General features: G+C 34.7%; 1 protein-coding gene across 20 annotated transcripts in view; it reads right to left on the reverse strand.

The window, feature by feature from the left end:
- The window catches only part of Gphn (gephyrin), a 364,069-nt gene that overhangs the window by 314,527 nt on the left and 27,157 nt on the right, over window positions 1-22,385 (reverse strand). For 11 of the 20 annotated variants that reach the window (XM_040742859.1, XM_040742856.1, XM_040742855.1 and 8 more), the window contains exon 2: window positions 21,557-21,595. The exons of the other annotated variants lie outside the window; for them this stretch is intronic. In XM_040742859.1, coding sequence (XP_040598793.1) covers window positions 21,557-21,595 — 39 coding nt within the window. The remainder of the gene's footprint in view (window positions 1-21,556; window positions 21,596-22,385) is intronic. 20 annotated transcript variants of the gene reach the window in all.

The following is a 22,385-nucleotide window of genomic DNA, read 5'->3' on the forward strand; positions in this document are numbered from 1 at the left end:
CACACACTGGGCTGGGTCCTCTTACACCAATCATTAATCAAGAAAATGTCCCACAGGCTTGTCCACGGGTCAATCTGGTGGACTAATTTCTCAGGTGAAGTTCCCGCTTCCCAAATGTGGCAAGTGAACAACACTAGCTAGCCTAGGTTCAAACAAGATCCCAAATAGGCAAAATTATATTAAAAGAAAGTTGAAGGTATCACATAATTACAATCAAAGACCTACTTCATACCTATAATAATCAAACAGCAAGGTATTAACATAAAAACAAAAACACATGCCACCACAACCTGTGCTGGTGAAGCCCACAAAGACAGCTGACCAGAGAAGGGGGAGCTCTTGAACCCCAGAATGATGGCTGAGAGGCCAACAGGGAACTGACCCAGACTCCATGAATGTCGTGTCAGTGAGGAGGTCTCGAAAATCTCTGGGGCCTTAGGTAGTAGATCAGTGTTTACCATGGTGTTCGAATGAACTTCAGGAGCCCATTCCACATAGAGGGTTGCTCTCTCAGACTGGACACATAGGGAGGGGTCTAGGTCCTGCCCTGCATGAAATGAAAGACTCTGGAGCTCCCCCTCCAAGGAGGGCCTCACCTTCCCTGGGGAATGATGTGGGGATTGGGTGGGGATATGTGGGAGGGGTGGAGAGGAGGCTGGGATTGACATGTGAAGCATTCATGCATGTTTCTAAGACATAATTTATTTTAATAAAAATTTTTTAAAAACCACAGGCCAATGAAACATAATAGCCAAAATAAATACACATATTTACAGACAATTGAATTTCAACTAAAATGTCATAAACTCTTGATAAAGAAAGGACAATACCCTCAAAATTGCTACTGGGCAAACAGGACTTAAACGTGCAGAAAAATGAAATGGCTCATATCATAATATAAAACCAATTCAAAAATAATTTACCACTTAAATATAAGGCTGAATACTACAAAAATCCATTAAGACAAAGACTAATGAAACAATTCAACAACATTTATTTTATCAGTGACTTTCTGATGATGACCCTTTTCCCCAAAGCTAAAAGTAACAAAATTAAGAACAGACAAAAGAATATTAAACTAAAAAGCATCTGCAAAGTAAAAGCCATAATCAATAGGAATAAACCTACAGAATGGGAGCAAATCCTTGAAAAAACCATACATGGGATAAGCATTTAGTTCAAAGTCTATAAAGTACTAACACAACTGAAGAGCAAGAAAACAAAATACCTGATTTTCAAATTGATCAAAAGTATCTGAAGAGGCAATTCTTAAAAGAAGATAAGATATCCACACACTATAAGATGGATCAGTAGGTAGGAGTACTTGCTGCAAAATCAAGGGGAGCAGAGTTTGGATCCTAGCACCCACTGAACAAGCAGGGCATACCGCACACACCTATCTACCTATAGCTCTAAGAAGTTGGTTATAGGATGATTGCTAGGGTTTGCTAGCTTCCAGCTTAGCTGAGAAAACATAAGCCCCAGGTACAGGGAGAGACCGTGTCTCAAAATAGATAGTTTGGTGGAAGAATACACTCAATTCCCTCATCTGATGTCTGCATGCTCATTAAGGCATACATACCCTCACACGCAGACAGATGAGCAATCTCTCTCTCTCTCTGTCTCTCTCTCTCTGTCTCTCTCTCTCTGTCTCTCTCTGTCTCACACACACACACACACACACACACAAACACACACACACACACACACACTTTTTACAACGAAGAGGAAGAGGCAAAAGAGGAAGAGGAATACAAATGGTCAATAGGTTCACGGGAAAAAAGAAATTAACAACCATTAACAGCCATGGTTTAGAAATTTTTGTTTATTTTTTTTTCTTTAAAGTACAATGGGGATGGGAGCAGAAGATAGTTCTTGGGAGGGTACAAACATCTGCTTCACAGGTGTAAAAACCTGTGTTTAGTATTAGCATTCATTTGAAAAGCTCAGTAAGACAGCACACACACCTGTAAATCCCAATGTTGTGAAAAATAGGGGCAGAAGATCTTTGGGGCTTGTTAGTTGCCATCCTAGCTATGTTTTCAGCCAGAGACACTGCCTCAAAGAAATAAAATGGAGAGAGAACAGGATAGCTGACACTCTTCCCTGGACTCTGTATATACGCACACAAAGGCGCACCCACACATAAGCCACAGTCACACACACATGCAGAAATAAAATTTAAAGTGAAGGTTCAAGATCTGTTAAACAGGAAACATTGCTGTTAGACTGATTTTAATCAAAAAGACGTAAGAATAAAAAGGGACAAAGCTATGGAGGAAAAGGAACCATTTCACATTGCTAGTGAGAATGTAATTAGCATAACCACTACTAAAAACACTATGTAGTTTTCTTAAAATTTTAAAAATAGAACTATCATATGATCCAGAAATCCCACTTCTAAGTATGTAGCCATAGTCTATAAAATCAATATGTTAAAGAGATAGCTTTCACACCCATGTTCATTTCTATGTAACACACGAACTGAACAATGAAATTTGGTATATGTCAAAAATAGAGTACTACTCAGTCTTTTATAAAAAGAAAAAAAGAAAACCAAAAAGGAAATCCTGTCTGATGACTATACAAATAAGTTATAGGACAATGAGAGCTGTGAAATAAGCCAAGCACAGAGAAAAACACAAAACAATTTCAAATATACATGTAAATATACATACACACACAAACATACACACACACACACACACACACACACACACAGAATACTGCTTCCCTAGCCTAGAGATGGGGTGTAGAACATAGGAGATGGTGACCAAAGAAATATCAAACCTGTATTAGAAAAGAAAAATAAATTCAAGTAGCACTATTTATCAAGGTAATTGGAGTTAATAACAATATATTGGATATAGCAATATTCAAAAATTGCTAAAAGAGTTTTCACTGCAATCAAAGCATATTGATTAGCTCAATATAGCTAATATATAATGCATCTATATTTCAAAACATTTTGCATACTGTAGATAACTTTTAATTTTTCAACTTCAAAATTTATAAAAGGATAGTGGGAAGTGTATAAGGAGGAAGGCAGACGTAAATGGCAACAGACTGGACAAAGAAAAATAATGTCACAAGGATAGAAACATTTTCCCTTTCAATTGTATATACCCAATACTACAGGACACTGAAAGGTTCATCAATGCATGGGACAACAGATTTGGCTATTTCTTGAGAAAAAACAACTTTTCATTAGTAAATGGTTTTTTTGTTATTGAAAATAGACTTTTTTCATTCACTATATTCTAATTAGAGTTTTTAACTAGAATATTTATACTACCAGAGTAACAAAGTTTTAAACTAGAAACACTAAAATAAATTCAATACTATTTCATGTGCTCAACATGGTATGAATTGTGTTATAGTATACAATATATTTTATTTATATATTTTATTCAACAAGTTGTTTATTTTTGGAAATATATTTTAAATGGTATATTATTATTACTAGTGTTACTATGATTATTAATATTTTATATGTATAAGTGTTTTGCCTATATATTTGTCTGCATGCCACACGTGTGTCTGGTGGCTGAGCAAGCCAGAAGATAGCAATGTGTCCCCTAGAACTGGAGATACAGACAGTTATGAGCTGTCATGTGAGTGCTGGGAAGTGAACCCAGGTCCTCTGTAAAAGTAGATAGTACTCTTAACTGCTAAGCCATCTTTCCAATTGCAGAAACATATTTATTTATTTATTTAATTTTGTGTGTATTTGCACGCTTGAATCTAAGTATGTATGTATACAACATATACACGATCCTTAGGACATCAGAAGAGGATGTGAAATCCTCTGGAACTGGAGTTATGCGTGGATGTGAACCACCATATGGATATTGGAACCTAGCTTGTAACAGCAATAAGAGCTCTTAATCTCTAAACCATCTCTCCAGCCCTAAGATATTTTTTCAGAATAAATTGTAAATGTATGTTTGGACATTTGCTATGCTCTAAAGTATTAATGATGAAATATAAGCATAATTTTAACAATCTATTTTATTATTTCACTGACTTGAAAAGATAAGAATTCAATCAATTTCCTGACTCAGAAAACAGAAACTATAGTTCAAGAACAGAGAACATAAAAGTATGAAAACAGTGAATGATAATAAAGTGATGTACACTATAAGTAATGCAAGCAAGCTTTTAATAGAATTCAATTTGTTTAATGTACTAGAAAGAGAATATATTTAAAGCTCAAATTCAATTGCTATTTCCAACCAAGGAAATTTTTAGAATCAAAACACCTGCTTACTCACATTATTTCATTTCTTTTGAAGTCAAATAAGGAGCAATTAAATTTAAATATAAGTAATAAAAATAACTAAACATACTTCTCTCTATTCTCTGGAAATAATATGTGATATATCATGCTGGTGGCTCAGTAGATGGCACTGTTCCCATGAAATCAAAATGGATCAAATAATCTGGCTTGAAATGATGTAATGGGAAACAGGGCACACAAGATGAACCAAAAATGCTAATGTACTTTTAAATAAAAACATAAAACAATATTCTGAATATTTACATTAATACTTCATATAAATCTATCAAATCTTAAACATGATGAATAATTTTGCTAAAGGACATTTATTTTCTTTCTAGTATAACTTGACTGAAATTCTGTATTTTTTGAAAAAATTAATAATCTATAATATCTATAAACAAAGGAAAGTAAGCTATAATCCTATAATTAAATATAAAACAACAGCATTCCTTGTTGCTTTTTAACAGTGAATTATTAAGAATAGTAAAGTTTTAGAGAATTTCAAAACAGTAACTGAGATAGATACTCTTAATTTTTACTTTAATGTTTACTCAGTAGTAGTAGTAATCACTGTGTGTGTGTGTGACATATGCGTGTATTCCTGTGTGGGTGTATGGGCACATGTGACATGAAGCCTGAACAGAGGTCAGAGGGCAACTCTGTAGAGTCTGTCCTCTCCTTCCACCATATGTGTGTTCTAGGGGGTCAGGTTCCTGCGGTGAATTTGTGGTTACCTTTTTTTTTTTTTTTTTTTTTGGTTTTTCGAGGCAGGGTTTCTCTGTATTGTTTTGGAGGCTTTCCTGGAACTCGCTTTGTAGACCAGGATGGCCTCGAACTCACAGAGATCCGCCTGCCTCTGCCTCCCGAGTGCTGGGATTAAAGGTGTGCGCCACCAACTGCAGTTATCTTAAACATCACTTGTATCTTTTTACTCACTAGCATAGCTACTTAACTTTATCGTCTCCTTTAAAGAAATAGATTTTTTTTCCTCACATAATATATCCCGAAATGGTTTTTCCCTCCCTCTACTTCTCCCAGTTTCTCCCCAGCTCCCCTCCCATCAGGATTTACCCCCTTTCTGTCTCATTAGAAAATAGTCTTCTAAAAGATAATAGTAAAATATAATTAGATAAAATAAAACTAACACATTGGAATAGAACAAAACAGAAGGAAAAAAGCACAAGAATCATATATAGACACAAAGTGATCCACTTGTTCACACACTAAAGAATCCCATAAAAACACTAAATCAGAAGCCATAATACAAGCGCAAAGGACATGTAGGGTAGAAAGATTACACACACATACACACACACACACACGTGCGCGTGCACACACACTCACACACTTACACACACAAACAATGCACATAAAATACATGTATATAATAAAGCTAAAAAACAAGATAAACTTTTTAAAAAATGAGTCATTATGTGACAAGGCACCTCCAAAGATGCCACTCAGTTTGTTTTCTGTTAGCCATCTATGCTGGGCACGCAGCCTACCCTCTCTCTACTATCTGGCTACCCTAACTTGAGTTCACCAGTAGCAGGAGTACATTTTATACTTTTTTCTTTATCCCATAACACATTTTATAGATTTTACCATGCATGTGTACTTAATAATTCCTCAAAAAATTTACTTAACAATGGCACAAAGTAAAGTCAATCACTAACCACAGCAAAATGTATTCAATAAATATCTGCTTACTAAGAGGGGTTGACACATCACTAAACCAAAGCAACAAAAGTAATAGAATTAAATCTATAATCCAAATAGTAATTTAATTTGCCAATTTTACATCCATGCTCTTAAGATGGAAGATAATTATGACCATAAAGTAAGTCATTAATATAATTTAAATTGTGTTGTATGGCCATAAACAATCTAAGCAGTTTCTCATTCATTCACACAAAGTATTCATTGAGAACTTAACAATGAATTACATGGCTTCATGCTTATAAATTTAAAGAAAAAAAAGTTAAGGCATTTAAAGGAAATCAAGGCATTCATATCTACATCTAGCAGCTCACATCAGACTTTTATTTTTTTTAAGAAGTTCAAATGAAATGGTCAGACACTCGAAGACTTTGGTTGAAAGTGCCTGGGTATTAAATAGCTTTATTTACTAATCTTGGCATTAGGATTTGTCCAGGCCTAGCACTGACATTTGAGAAAAGTAATCACTTCTCTCAGTGCTACACTTCCATCCCAAGTCCGTTGGACTGCTAATCTGACTGGAAGAGGATATCAACTCAAGGCTCTAATGTGGCTCTACAACAGTGGTTCTCAACCTTTCCAACGCTGAGGCTCTTTAATATAGTTCCTCATGTTGTGGTGACCCCAAACCATGAAATTATTTTCATTACTACTTCAGAACTATAATTTTGCTACTGTTATGAAAATATCTGATAGCAAGATATCTGATATGTGACCCCTGTGAAAGAATTGCTCAACCCCTAAATTTTTGTGGTCAAGATTCCAGAATTGGGTTTTGTACTGACATTTGCTTATTTTCTTGCCAGTTCCACGGTCCTATGTCTGAGGATCCCCAGAAATCTGTTACACGGCAGAATTCTGCTGTAAGAAGATAATTATCATAAAATAAATGAATAATTTTTTTAAAAATGGGGCTGGGAAGATGGCTCAGAAGTTAAGAATACTTGTTGTTCTTCCAGAGGACCTGGATTCAAGTCCCAGTACCTACATGGCAACTCACAACCTTCTATAACCATAGTACCATGAATCCAATGCACTCTTCTCATGTGTAGACATGGAAGCAGACAAGTCACCCATACACATAAAATAAATAAATACATTTTAAAAGAAGATAATCATATTTTTGTGATAATATACGTACATTAATTTTTCATGTATGTACTGTAAATCTGTTTGGAGCTAGGTACATCTGAAAATTCTGTGGTGATATCTTGTTTATGATCTAATAAAGCTTGCCTGAAGGTCAGAGTGTAAAGTTAGTCACACTAGTTAGTCCTAGAAGCCAGGCAGTAGTGGCACAAACCTTTAATTCCAGCAGGCACACTAGTTAGCCACAGAGGCCAGGTAATGGTGGTGCATACCTTTAATTCCAGCACTTGGGAGACAGAGACAGATGGATCTCTGTTAGTTCAAGGTCATCCTGGCTTACATGAAATTGGTCCAGTCTAAAAGTGACATATCTTTAATCCCAAAACTATGGAGTGCAGATAGGAGTGACATGGCTGGGTGGAGAGAGTAATATAAGGCAGGAGGAGACAGGAGCTCATGGCAGTCTGAGGCAGAAGCCTGAATCAGGCAGTCAGTCAGAAGCAGTCTGAAGAAGTCAGTTTGAAGCAGTCTGAGGAAAGGATTGTCCCCTTAGAATGAGCATTGGTAGAGGTAAGAACTCTAATGGTTGTCCACTTTACTTCTCTGATCCTTCAGCTTTCACCCCCAATAGCTGACTCTAAGTTTTTATTATTAATACCAATTAGAATTTGTGCTACAAAATTCAGTGTCAAAAAGACTATTTTAAAGACAATCTAGCTTGCAACATCTTCAACTACCCTCACACATTCAGTTTAATTATCAAAGTCTACACCTATATTTATAAACTGATGATATAACAAAAAACAGAAGATCTTAAATGAATAGCAAAAAAACAAATATATATTCAAAAGTACCTATAGTTTAAAGAAGCTAAGTCCCAAGCTTCTTAAAAACTGACAACCACTGTATCATATGCCTTAAGTTGTACTGTCCTCTGCTTCATTCTGGAAAATACTTAAGAGGTCTACAAACACTCATACAGTTTCTAAGACTCATTGTATCTTCAGTTCCCTATTGGGAAAAACTGTTTAAAGAACAAATGAAAAAGTTAGGCTATGGGGTTAAAAGACTCACAGTAAGTTAACATAGTTTGCAAATAATACAACTAAGATAAGGAAAAATAAAGTGATTCAGAAAGGGGAAAAAACTTTCTCAAATATTTCCTACATATCAGAGATACATCCAATATGTATATTTTTAGTATTTTTACTCTTTCATAATAAATAGAGTTACATTTCAAGTCACTCTAGATACTATCCACTAAATTTGTAACTGAAGATCTGAGTCTCTTATATGACTACTGATTTGATTAAAAAGACCATCTCTTGTTCAATGAAAGCTATTAAATTTCGATTGGTTAAAATGAATTCTTAGAATATTTCTATAAAAATTTAAAGTGGGCTATCAGCCACTCAAATGTCAAAGCTGCATTAAAGTTTTTTAAAGAAAGAAGATGAACTAACTAAAGTCCTAGCAATGTGCAATGCAAAGGCAGGAGGATGAAGGAGTGAAGCCAGCACAATGTAGGAATCTAGTGGGTACAGTTATTATAATCTCTACTGAAAACAAAGGCACTTGAAGAATCTTTAGAATTGATAAACTGGTTTATAAAATCTATAATTTTTTAGAATAATTATTACAAAGAAAAACTTCCTTTTGCTTGTTTTTGTTTTGTTCTTACTCTCATTTTTCTAAAATCTTGAAAATAAAATCAGAAAATATATTTTTGTTTCACATCTTCAATATATCTTTACCTATCTTAAACATTATTTAAGTTAAATATAAAATTAGAATCTGCTACTTCACATACACTACATATTTTTATTACTGGCTTTCTATTTCAAAATATTTTATTATAAGAAATTAGAAAAGTAATAACCGTAATTGTGATAGTAATAATCACTAACATTTTGTGCCATTCTCTTATATTAAATAATTTAATGCTAACAGCTATTTAAGTTTAAGAAGTTATAATAAAACTATACATATAAGTATATATTAAATATATATAGTTAAAATGTTTAGTTATCTACTCCAAAACCAGACTCAGCTAAGAGAAAGATTTAGAATAGATAAACTCAAGTCTTTATAAGTCCTTATGTTTTATGACTAAACTGTTTATTTCAAATCCTTGCTTGATATTAGTACTAAAAAACAGTATATTAGAGTCAAGTATATACACTACTTTTCTTACAAAGAAAATATTCTCTTTGTAGTATTTAACCAAAGTAAATTTGCTTTTGACTAAGAGTGAATTTGAAGTAATGAGTAGAAAAGATCAGAAACTAACACAAAACCTCTCTAATTTTCTATTTAAACAAATTATATTCTTAATTTCCTATTTAAACACTTCAAGAGATCATAACTTAACTCTATATAAATAAATACCAAAGCATTAGAGGAAAGAACATGGCACTGTGTCTAAAGCAACATGTACATTATATTTTGAAATATGTCACTTCTTAACTATAATGCTTTTAACTTTTAACCTATCATACTACATAACAATTCACCTCAGTGCTCTGTCCCCTTAGATTACATAATTCAGACAGCTTATCTTACCCAGAAATTACATAATTTTAATTGTGTGTATAAGAAAGCCTTTCCAGCTGGGCAGTGGTGGCACATGCCTTTAATCCCATCACTAGGGAGGCAAAGGCAGGTGGCTCTCTGTGAGTTTGAGGCCAGCCTGGTCTACAAAACTACACAGAGAAACCCTGTCTCGAAAAACTAAAAAGGAAGCATTTCCTCACTTATAATCATTTCTCATGAACAAAAGAAAATATCTTAAGAATTTGAACAAAATTATTCTTTAAAGTATTTTTAAAACATTTTAATTCTGTGTCATCTAAGAAATAGTCCTTACATCATCCTTAAGTCATCCTTGGTCAAAAGACATTTATTCATTTCTGATAAGTCTCTGCACTGCTATAAAAATTAATTTATCTACTTTAAAAGTTCCAAAAATATAAATTTATACCTTTATACTTCCATTTTTCATACACATTACATATAAGCTACTAAATATATCTTCAAAATAACTTTTCTAGTAGATTTATTATCTCAGTTTTGCTGATGAGAAAATTCAAGACTAAAAGACAATACAAGTTTTTCTGAAAGCATCTGAATTCTGAAGTTACATGTAGGTCAAGTGTATAAATGCTTGCATCACTATATATACTCATCAATCTCCAATTAGATGCAGTGCATCATTATAATAAAGAATAACCTTCCCATGTTCAAAATACACCATAGTGTAGTAATGCATATTCTTGCAAAAAGCAACTTGATGAACTTTTTTTTTAATTCATGTACTCTTTCCTACAATTTGAATTGCATATTGTACCTGATGGGAAATAAGTAACTTTTTCAAATTCCTGTTTAAATACATGTTTCTAGGGATTTGTGCATGTAAAGCTTGTTAACAACATCAATAGATAAATTCATTGGTAAGGTCACAGCTGAGTAGGTTATTGGGAAGAAGAACACGCTTGGAGGAAGTGTGTCAGTAGGAATGATAGAACTTTTTTCTTCTTCTAAACATCAACCCTTTATTGGCAAAACAGCCTTTTTATATTCTCCTCTACCCTCATCTCTTCCTATTTTTACAATCTTTGCTTATTCGTAATATGCCTTTGAAAAGTAATCTTGTCCCTGGCCCTTCCTTTCTGTTCTCTCTGCTTCCTGGTTGTCAAAAAGTGAGTAGTTTTGTTCTACTATGTGTTCCCACTCATGATTATCCTACCTCACTAAAGTATAAATGTAATGGAACCAGCCAACCATGGACTGAAACCTCTGATGTCATAAGCCAAAGTGAAGTATTTTTTTCCTTTGAGTTTATGTCTTTAAGTATATTGTCACAGTGGTAGAAAACTGAATAATACCTATTCTCACAAATAGGATGAAGTTATCAAATATCACCATTTCTACCACAACAAAAGTAATATGGAGGATCAGAACACTTCTCACTTTTACTGGAGTAGTGATTTACTAGTATATATGGATGGATAGATATAAATTAGAGGCAAAACATTACTCTTTGTGTAATTTACAATTATTATCTAACAGTTAATTCTGAGTGCAAAGACACTTTGTGGCAACTGGTTACTTCCATTCTTAAATGAATATATTTAAACAATACATTCACATTTTGCATTCTACTGGATAAGGAGAACAAAGTAATTCTGATAGTGTCTGTGTCCTGGTGTACAAAATTTTCTTGTGATCAAAAGATTCAAAGTACATCAAATCTAATCCAGAGAAAGTTTGTTCCTATTCCCTAAAACAAATGTTTCATATTGGTCCACAGAACAGAGGAGCTAAAAGTTCAAAAACTAACTTAGTAGTTAAAACAAACTTGGAAGAAAATTATTAATTAACTAATGGTTAAGCACAACATCCATAACAAATGCCCTAGAGGTTTTGCAAAGTTGAACTTCTGGTAGGTAAACTAACTGGTTTGGCATTTTCATTTTATATTTAAAAAATAAGACAGAATAAAGAATTAACTTGAAGTGTAAGTTTCTGTTCTTCCATAGTCCTCCACAATTATCTATGGCAGATTTTACAACAACTTATTCCTGGTACCTGCACAAATGCTTCAAAGTCTCCAGTCTTGTGCATATATGTGCGTTCATGTTTGTGTGCAGTGCATATGTATGCATGGGGAGGATGTGCATACAGAGGCCAGAGAAAAGTGGATCTTTGTGAGTCTAAGGCCAGACCGATCTACACAGCAAGTTCTAGAGTAGTCAGAGCTACATAATAAGACCTTGTCTTTAAGAATTATAAAATGTGTGGTGGTGGTGCATGCCTTTAATGCACTCAGAAGGCACAGGCAGGTGCATCTCTGTGAGTTCAAGGTCAACCTGGTCTACAGAGCTAGTTCCAGGACAGCAAGAACTACCTATCTCAATAAACAGAGATGATTGATAGATGATGGATGGGCAGACGAACAGACAGGCAGATGGACAGTTTAACAACATAAAGGGCACAAAAAAATTGCTTCTCAAGGATGTAGCACGAATTCTAGTTGTTCTTAGTAATAAAAACCCCAGGGCAGTATTAGGATTAAAGCTGAAGATAAAAGCACAGTAGCCAGCCACTAGAGAATTCTCACCTCTACCAATGCTGAGACTGAAAGGACAATCCTGTTCTCAGATTGCATCTCCAGACTGCATCTCTCTCCACCAAACCTCTGCATTGAGTTCCTGTCTCCTCCTGTCTTATATTCCTATCTAGTGCTGGGATTAAAGGTGTGGCATCCCAAGTGCTGAGATCGACTTTATGTGAGCTCTGTTTCTTTCAGACTGGAGTGATTTTATGTAGCTCAGGGTGGCCTTGAATGAACAGAGATACATCTACCTCTATCTCCTGAGTGTTGAAATTAAAGGTGTGTACCACCACTATCTGGCCTCTATGGCTAACTAGTGTGGCTAGCTTTGCACTCTGATCTTCAGGCAAGCTTTATTAGATCACAAACACAAGGAGATATGGATGCAGACAGAACTTAGGAGAATGGAAACAGACAGAATTTTCATACCAGATCACCAAAAAGAAGATAGTCTTATAAAGGAAAGCACTTTAGAATCTACAAAAAAAAAAAGGACTAAGGTTTTGGTGTAATCTAAGCTGCACATACATAAGTTATAATTCTGTAAGGTCTGAATACTTTTAAATTGATATTTCATAAATCATAAACTGTTATATAACACAGATAAAATCCTGACCAACCAGAGCAGGAACAGAGAAAACACTGAATTATATTAAAATGAGGTTATTTTCAGTAACAAAGAAAATGAGATAATTTATTCATTCAGTTTTGTCAAAAAGCCTAATTTGTTGAATTTACAAAACTTTTTTATTTAGTTTAATTTAATTTACCTTCAAAATTATTTTTAACTTCAAATGTTTCGTTATGATATAACAATGATATGTTATAATGTTGGGTGTAATTACATAAGTACTTAAAACAAAAATTGGCACTTCTTTGTCTATTTTAAAACTTTTTAATGATACTCCATGAGATCCAAAAGTCTAAGAGCTCCTAGAATAGATGCTAAAGACATTAATTTTTGTTTAAATTTTCCCTGTAACCTTAACAAAAAAAAAACATCAATTTTACCAGAGGTACTTCAGATACCATTAGGAAGAATACATGTCCATGCCTTCTAGAACTTTCAAATGTAACATGCAATTAATGTATTCAACAAGTACTTTCTTCGCACTTGTCATGAGAACAAAGCAAAACATTACTATAAAAACTTGCTATGACCTCATTTAGACTAGGAGTTACCAGAAGAAAAGGTTTGTCAGTATGAAAAACCACACTAAAAGATGACCAGCACTTAAGAGAAGAAGAAAAATGTACAGTGAATAGAAATGCAAGCAATCAGAATTAAAAAATTAAGTTGACAGAAAAAAATAAAAAGAATCAAGCCAGGTGGTGATGGCCCATGCCTTTAATCCCAGGATACAGAGAAACCCTGTCTTCAAAAACCAAGAAAACAAAACAGTATCTAACCATGTTGTCTAAGTTTTAGGAGCAGAAGTCTTTTCTATATGAAAAGATAATGCTAAGTCAGACAACATGTTGAATACTAAATACAAATTATAGTTAAGAGTTTACTAGAAATCAAGACAGACTTCAGAATTGGAATATCAAGTGAATCTACAGCAAACACTTCAGTGACTAGCTTAGTCTCCCTTACATTTTTTTTTTAAGGTAAAGTATTTGTCCTAAGTTATATTCCATCTGAATTACACTTGAATGTTCAAAACAATGGCATGCATAATCCTAGGTGATAACTTTAAGGACCTAAAAGCAAAAGAAGAGGTCAGGTAAGATAGGCATATACCTCTAACATCAGGAATTAGGGGGGTTACAAGTTTGTAGCCAGCAACCAATCTAGCTACATAGCAAGTTCCAAGCCAACCAGGAATATACAGCAAGATATTGTCTTAATAAACAAACAAAAGGGGATGGAGGCATTGGAATGAAATCTAGTATTCAGGAAAATGTAGAAATAATTCTTCACTCTTACCTACTGACCAGAAATATAACTATATAAATTTAGCATGTAGAAAACCCTACATACATAATATGAAGTAGAAGAAGCCCAGTCATTTCATATCAAAATCAGTTATTTAATATTGAAATATGGTATCCTAACATGCTGTCTGGTTTTTGTTTGTTTCATTGGCTTTTTTGCATTTTTTCATTTCTTTCATTTCAGTCCTAATTTTGATTGTATCTTGCTATCTATATTTCACTTAAAATTTTTTTCATATAGTGTATTTTGATCACATTTCCCCTTTGCCCAACTCCTCCCAGATTTGATCCTCCCTACCTCCCTAATCTCCCAATTTTATGTTCTCTCTCTTTACAAACACAAGCACACACACACACAAAGCAAAACATCAAAAATTAGGTTCATTTTGTTCTGGCCAACTATTCTTGGGCATGGCATCTGCCCTTGAGTGTTGTTGTATACCTACTGGAGAAAACTGATTTTTCCCTTTGCCAGTGGGTATTCAATTGTAAATAAATTCTTAGTTAGGGATAGAACCCCATGTTTACTTCTCCTTCAAAGTGCAAGGACCCTATGGGGCTTGAAACTGTACAGGTCTGTTGTGGAATATTACTTTAACTATATAAAGATGTGTTACATTTCTTTATGCTGTGGAATAATATTTTAACTGTGTAAAGGTGTATTATATTTGTTTCTGCTGCCTTTGTTTAGCTATGTAAAGATGTGTTGCATTTGTTCTAAGTTGTCTACCAACCACCTGATTGGTCTAATAAAAAGCTGAATGGCCAACAGCTAGACAAAGAAAGGCTAGGTGGGGCTGGCAGGCAGAGAGAATAAATGGAGAAATCTAGGCCAAAAAGAATGAGAGAAGGAGAAGAGAACTGGGGGGAGTGGAGGAGAAGACATCCGGGGACAAGCAGCCAGGCAGCCCCCAGCCAGCTAGACAGAGTAGGACAAACAGAAAGGTTAAAAAAAAAAAACAAAAAAACAAAAACAAAACTCTGAAGCAAAATGTAGATAAAGACAAACAAGATAATTTAAGTTACAAGAGCTAACAAATTGTAAGAAACAAGTATAAGATAAGGACTATCATTCCTAACTAATAAGCCTCTGTGTTATGATTTGGGAGCTGGTTGATGGCCCAAAAGAAAGCCTGGCACACAGGTCTTACATCCCTATGAGTTCATATGTGCATCAGTCCTGTTGTGTCTGAAAACACTCTTTCCTTAAAGTCATCCATCTCCTCTGGCTCTTAAAAATATTTCCGTCTCCTCTTCTGCTTGTATAGCTCCCTGAGTAGTGAAAAGATGTTACAAAGACATCCGATTTAGAAATCCTGAGTCTCTGTCTCTCTGTACATTGTCCATCTGTGTTAGCTTTCCATATACTGCAAGAAGCAGATTCTCTGATGTGAGTTAGGCAAGGCACTGATCTATGTATGGCTATAGTAGTATGTTAATAGGAATCATTTTATTGCTATGTTCCATCCGCAGAAAAATAGTAGGTTTTCCCCTGGGTCAATGACCTAGCTAGTCTCAGATTCTTGGCTACTTTAGCAGTCAGGTATTGATTTCATCTCATGAAATGGGCCTCAAATCCAGTCAGAAAGTGACTAGTTACTCCCATACCAGGTGTACCACAATTGCACCAGTACGCTTTACATGTGGGTCACTGTTAAAGGGTACAAGGTTAGTAGCTGGGTAAAAATGATGATTACCTTTCTCCTCCAGTAGCATGAAGAGAACCTTTCAGCATCATGAATGCTAGTTGGTATGGGTTAAGCTTGTAATTAGGCACCAGCTTGACTTCTGTGTTTAATGAAATAGTGTTGTCTTTAGCAATAGGGTCTTACTACCAAATTGTGAAGAGCAACCAATAGCACACTGGCTATTTTATAAACCCTTGGTTACCAGCAGACTCTAGGAGAGACTTTATTATGTTATTCCCTTTGGTTGCTTAAAGATACGTAGCCTAAAAAGTGTAACAACTATCTTAGATCTATTCTTTACTATTTTACAATCCAAACTCTGACCAATAAAACAATAAGGGTGTAACAAACAAAAAGTGTCTGAGTCCCAGGTTCATTAATTCTTTCAAAGAAAATCATTTATAATTTATGTACAAAAGTATCTTGAAAATGGCAGACTGACAGATTAGAGATGAATGTGAATAGTTGGAATGTCATACTACAGAGCAAGAGCTAAAATTGTCTTTGGCTCTCTTTCATTCTTTATCTGACCTAAAATTCTTCTGATTGTCAGGTACAACCTTTGGAATTATTCTTAGCAGGCCACTAGTTTCTACAACCAAAAACTAAGAATGTCATCAGATAGCAGAGTTTCCCCTACTTTGTTATAACTGCCTACCTGATGTCCTCATCAACATATTTGATACACTCACTTGGGAACCTTATTTTGTTCTGTGTCTATAAAAAGTTTAGAGAACCACATCCATGTTTTCACAATATATTGTATTGTGGGTATTAAATATATTGTATTCAAGGTAATTAAAATCTAAGTTCCCAGGCCATGAACACTCATATTAACTCAGAATAAACTATTTCTTATTGCCTTTGGTTCAAGAGATATATTTTTGCATTTATAAACTCTAGTCTGTTCTTTAAACCAATCATTTTTCCTAACAATCACCTACTACCTTCCAAAATTGCTTTCATTTTCTCACTTTCCTGTTTCCTATTTAGAATATATAGCTATGTGAACCTCACTAGACTATTGATTAACCTCTTAAGCATAAAAAACTTCATACATCTTCCTCCTAAATAATCATTGCCACCTCATTCCCGCACTTTCAGCAATTAAAATTATATTAACATATATTATATAGAAGCCACAGTAGTGTTATACCCCTTATTATTCTTTAAAATAATTTATCTAGCATTCAAAACACTAATATCTTTTAATTACAATAGTATTCCTTAAAGAGATCTATAGGTTTAAAACTTAGTTTCTTCACAGATTATATATTTATATCAATAATATCCCTTAAAGAAAACAAATGGGGGGACTGTTGAGATGGCTCAGCAGTTAAGAGCACTGGCTGCTCTTCCGGAGGGCCAGGGTTTAAATCCCAGCACTCACATGGCAGCTCACAACTGTCTGTAATTCCAGTTGCAGGGGATCTGACACCAACACACACAAAAATAAGAATAAATAAATCATAAAAAATAAATAAAAACAAGACCCCATATTCATTTAAAAAGGACCCTATATGCAAATATTTTAAACAAAGCTGTAAATTTCCTAATCCCCAGGTATCTGTGAATGTTATTTACATGTGGAGTTCAAAATATCCCATCTCAATATATAACACTTTAATATCAGGATTATTTCGAGCTTAGTGCAAAGTGAGGGGAAAAAATGGAGACCACACACAGATATAATCTCTCCACCTCCCTCACTCTCCACTAGAAAGAGCAAGAGAATTTTAAACTATTTTTAGTTACCAGAAGCAACTCTTAAATTCTTAGCAATTCAAAGCAGACAATACCAAAATAAGCTACACAATAAGTTGTGATGGTTAATTTTCATTGCTAGCTTGAATGGATTGGTGTGTGTGTGTGTGTGTGAGAGAGAGTGAGAGTGAGAGAGAGAGAGAGAGAGAGAGAGAGAGAGAGAGAGAGAGAGAGAGAGAGAGTCCCAACCAGACAATACCAAAATAAACTACACAATAAGTTGTGATGGTTAATTTTCATTGCTAGCTTGAATGGATTGTGTGTGTGTGTGTGTGTGTGTGTGTGTGTGTGTGTGTGTGTGTGTGTGTGTGTGTGTGTCTGAGAGGATATTTCCAGGAAAATTTATCTGAGGAGGGAAGATTAACCCAGAATATGAACAGCAACATCCCATGGGGTAAAGTGAGTTGAGTGCCATTACTCATTTATCTTTCTCTCCTTCCCAGCTGAAGAGGCAACGTAACCAGCACCTCAGAATCCCATTAACATGACATACTACTGTATCCTCTAAATTTAAGCCAAAAATAAATCATCTTTCTTCAAGCTGTTTTTGTCAGGCATTTTATTATAGCAATGAGACAAGTAATTAATATACAAACCTTACTAACTAGCCTTTATTTTCTGTGGCCTTCCATTACACAGTTTCCTTCCCCAAATTTGTGCCCTCCCACCCACTCCTGGAAAAACAACTCAGGTATATTAAATACTAGCATACACATTTTAAGAGAATGAAATGAAACCATCAGGCTTATTTCTAAAGTGTATTCTAATATTGAAAATCTGTAAATTCTATATAACTAATAGCATAAAAATAAAACACAGGCAAAATATCTACTAAGCTTGTTTATAATGAAAGTCTATATTAATCCATAGTTCTTTGTTACATTGGCTATTCTACAGAATCTAGCCTTAGTCTTATTACTCTACCCAATCTCTGCCCTCGATTGCACATTAACTGTAACTCTTTAGTTTTCATATTAAAAAAATCCAGGCATTTTGAGAAATTAAAAAGGTCCAAAGTGCAAAGTTTTAGATAAGTAGTCAAATATTTTAATGTATATTTAAATTATATCATCTAATAATCAAGATGCAATGAAATGCAAGGATTTTTATGAAATGAAAACATAGACGTCAAACAACTATTCCATCACTACTTTAGCTGAGAGAATAACAAAGTATAAACTACAAAACAGAGCCAAATAGAATTTAAGTACAATATTTGAACTTAAAGCTAGTGAGGATTTTAACAATACATTGGAAATGGTAGAAGATAGTGAAGCTAAAGACTAACCAACATCAAAATTTTCCAAACAGAGAAAAAAAAACTAAAGAAAAATGAATAAGACTCAAGGGACCTGTGAGACAATTTCAAAAAAATCTAAGACATACAATTATGATCCCAGAGGAGAAAAGAGTGAAACTAAGAAGAAGTATTTGAGAAATAGTGGCTGAAAGGTTCGTTCTCACATATAAAGAAAAACACTATCTTTCAAGGTTAGCCAGCCCCAAGCAGGATGAACATAAAGATAACCACATGTAAGTACATCACAGGGATGAAAGCAGGATAAAGAAACTTCAGAGACAACTAAGGGTAAAAAAGAACCCAAAGGAAAGTAGCCAGGTTCTTTCTTTCTTTCTTGGCTAAAGTCAGAAATGTCCTTGGGAGATACCAGAAGTGTCTCAGGGCTCTAATGTCATCTGTTCTCCAAATGACTTGAATTTACAGTTACCTTTTCAGAGCCAGAAAGCATGTTGGAGCAGGGCTTGGGGGATGAACATGTCAAAGTAACAGTAAAGGACTACTAAGGAAAAACTCCTTCTGATCAAGAGAATAGAATCTCTGCCCCGGGTGGAGACTTAACATTCCAATTGGGCATGGTCAATGCCCAGTCAAGGGACAACCCCTAGGAAGGCAGGCTCACTTTAAGACATGCTAAAGAGATAGGTACAGTTTCCTTTCCTTCAGTGAGACACTATATTTTTCCTCCCAGAATCTTCCTGCCCCCAAACCCAGCACAATCCCTACAAACCACTATAGCATATGGCTATGTGTGACCAAGTCAAAAAGTCAGAAGGGTACAACTTTCTTTCTACCTCTCTCCCTTGAGATAGGTCTTACTAACTTTACTTTGGCTGGACTAGGGCTCACAGAGCTCTGCCTGTCTCTTTCCAAGGACTTTTTCTGACACTGTGGGTTTTCTCACTCTCTTTCTCTAAAGCCTTCTTTCCAATCATGCTTGTCTACCATATGTCCAACTTCCATGACAGCTTAAACAGCATGTTATTTCTCTCATTCTCCTCTGCAGGCAGCTGCTGAGATTATCACCTTGTCTGTCCTGGGAGTTTTTGTCTGAAACTTTTTTTTTCGTTTTTTTTTTTTTTTTTTATGAGACAGGGGTTCTCTGTATTGTTTTGGAGGCTATCGGTTCAGCCCAGCCTCGAACTCACAGAGATCCACCTGCCTCTGCCTCCCAAGTGCTGGGATTAAAGGCGTGCACCACCACAGCCAGGCCTTGTCTGAAACTTATTAAAATTGACCATAGGCTTCTATTTGAATCCATTCTTGAATTCTTTTACTAACGAGACTAAGAACCCCAAGAGAAGACATCAATTTCTCTGATATCCATAGCCAAATTAATAAACACCAAAAGCAAAGATAAAATTTTGTAAGTAGCCAACAATGTAGAAAATGCTGGTGGGCTAGAGAAGACATATCAAGTACAAAACAAACAAGGCTAAACTGAACAATATCTTTAAAGCATTATGGGAAAATCTCAACTTAGAATTCTACATTCATCAGTAGCAGCCTTTAAAAACTGGAGTAAAAATAAAAACATTTTCAGCAAAACCAAAGCCAACAGAATAGTACTAGCACAAAAGCAGATATGCAGAGAGTAGACAGAAGAGAACAGAAATAATCCACATACTTATAGGTAACTGGATATATCAGCAAGGGAGCCAAGAACAAACACTGGGGGAAAGGACAAAAGTAAAATAGAGGACAGCCACGATGGCTCAAAAGGGAAAGACACTTGTAGCCTAGCCTGAGCACCTGAATTCAATGTCCAGAACCCACAAAATAGATTGACTCCTACAAACTGTCCTCTGACCCTAGCATGTGCAACTACAGAATACATGTGCCCCCCAACAACAAACCCACAAAATAAATGTAAACACTGTACATTCTCACATGCAAAGGCTTAAAAAGTTGATTTCAAAAAAAGTAGAAAAGAGAGTATCATTTGCTAGAGACTGGAAAGAGCAAGAAGAAAGATGTTAAGTAGATTATTAATGAGTGCGCCTGGATAGTAAGAATAACTTCTAATGCTCTATAGCACATAAATGCAACTCTGACTAATAATGTTGAATTGTGTATTTCAAATAATTAACACAAAAGATTCTGAATAATCCCAACAGAAAAAAATTGATAAAAAGATTTGTAAATTGTTCTGACCTGATCATGACACTGTATAAATGTACCAATATGCCCCATAAATATGTACAATTCATGAGTCATTTAATTTTTTTCAAACAACTGAAAAACAGAATGCATGCTATAGATCAGTACTACAGAAAAGAAATAAACTAAAGGATGCACCTAACCACCCCCATTATATCAGATGACTACAGGAAGAAATAAACAGCATCAAAAATGGTAAATTCGTGACTATGACATAATCTTCATCATCCTCTTGAAAAATCAGATGTTTAAAGCAAAATAAAACAACACTATAAGGTAGGGTTTATAACATGCACATATTTAAAAGATAAAAATCACAAAGGGGAAAATATTTTAAATAGAAAGAAATAAATAAAAATCACTAAGTAAGTAAAATGGAGTTCTATTGTTCTAAGGTCTTAAAATGGAAATTACAAAAGGGTATAGAATGGGCCAGGTTAAAAAAAAATGAAATGGAGACAAATTGATGTACAAAGTTTCAGGTATGAAATATCAGGATAACTTACTGATGAAATTAGATGTTTTTATCTTGCTCATGCTGATGGCTATATGGAGAGAAACAGAAATTAAACGGTTTTCCAGATAGTCTAGGGGAGTAAACAAATGTGAAAAATAAAAGATAGATGTCTAAAACTGCCTTTAGATTTTGTAGACCATGGTTCTAGTAGTTTCCAGTAGTCACAAAGGGGAAAAGTCTATTTGGGGCATGCAGAAGTATTTAAAGCAGTGGTTCTCAACCTGTGGGTTGTGACCCCTTTTGGGAAGCCATCAAATGACCCTTTTACAGGGGTTGCCTAAGAACACCAGAAAACACAAATATCTACATTATGATTCATAACAGAAAAACTTACAGATATGAAGTAGCAATGAAAATAATGTTATGGCTGTGGGTCAACACAACACAAGGAACTGTGTTAAAGGCTCACAGCATTGGGAAGGTTGACAACCACTGATGTACAAGATCATCAACTGAAAAGAAAGCATGAATGGGAATCTGAGTATCTGAAGGGCAAAAACTTTATCAAGATTGGAAACAGAAAAGTGGCCAGTAAAGTAACAAGGTTATCTAAAACTGGTACCTAGAATAAAAGAGGATAAAGACTAGGGACAAAGGTACATTAACGTACATCCTCTGTATTAATAAGATAATACAAAGGATGGTAGTAGCCATAAAAATAGAAATACAGAGCTCACAATCTCTTAAGTTGACAAATAATTTGCTTAGAGTCAAACTCTAAGCAAAATGTCAGTAATTTGGTTTGGTACATATTAAATGTATTAGTTAGACATAAATGGCTATATACAGTCAGTATAGAGACATGTGTTTATATATGT

Source organism: Mesocricetus auratus, unplaced genomic scaffold, assembly GCF_017639785.1.
Source record: "Mesocricetus auratus isolate SY011 unplaced genomic scaffold, BCM_Maur_2.0 Super-Scaffold_15014, whole genome shotgun sequence".
Taxonomy (NCBI): Eukaryota; Metazoa; Chordata; class Mammalia; order Rodentia; family Cricetidae; genus Mesocricetus; species Mesocricetus auratus.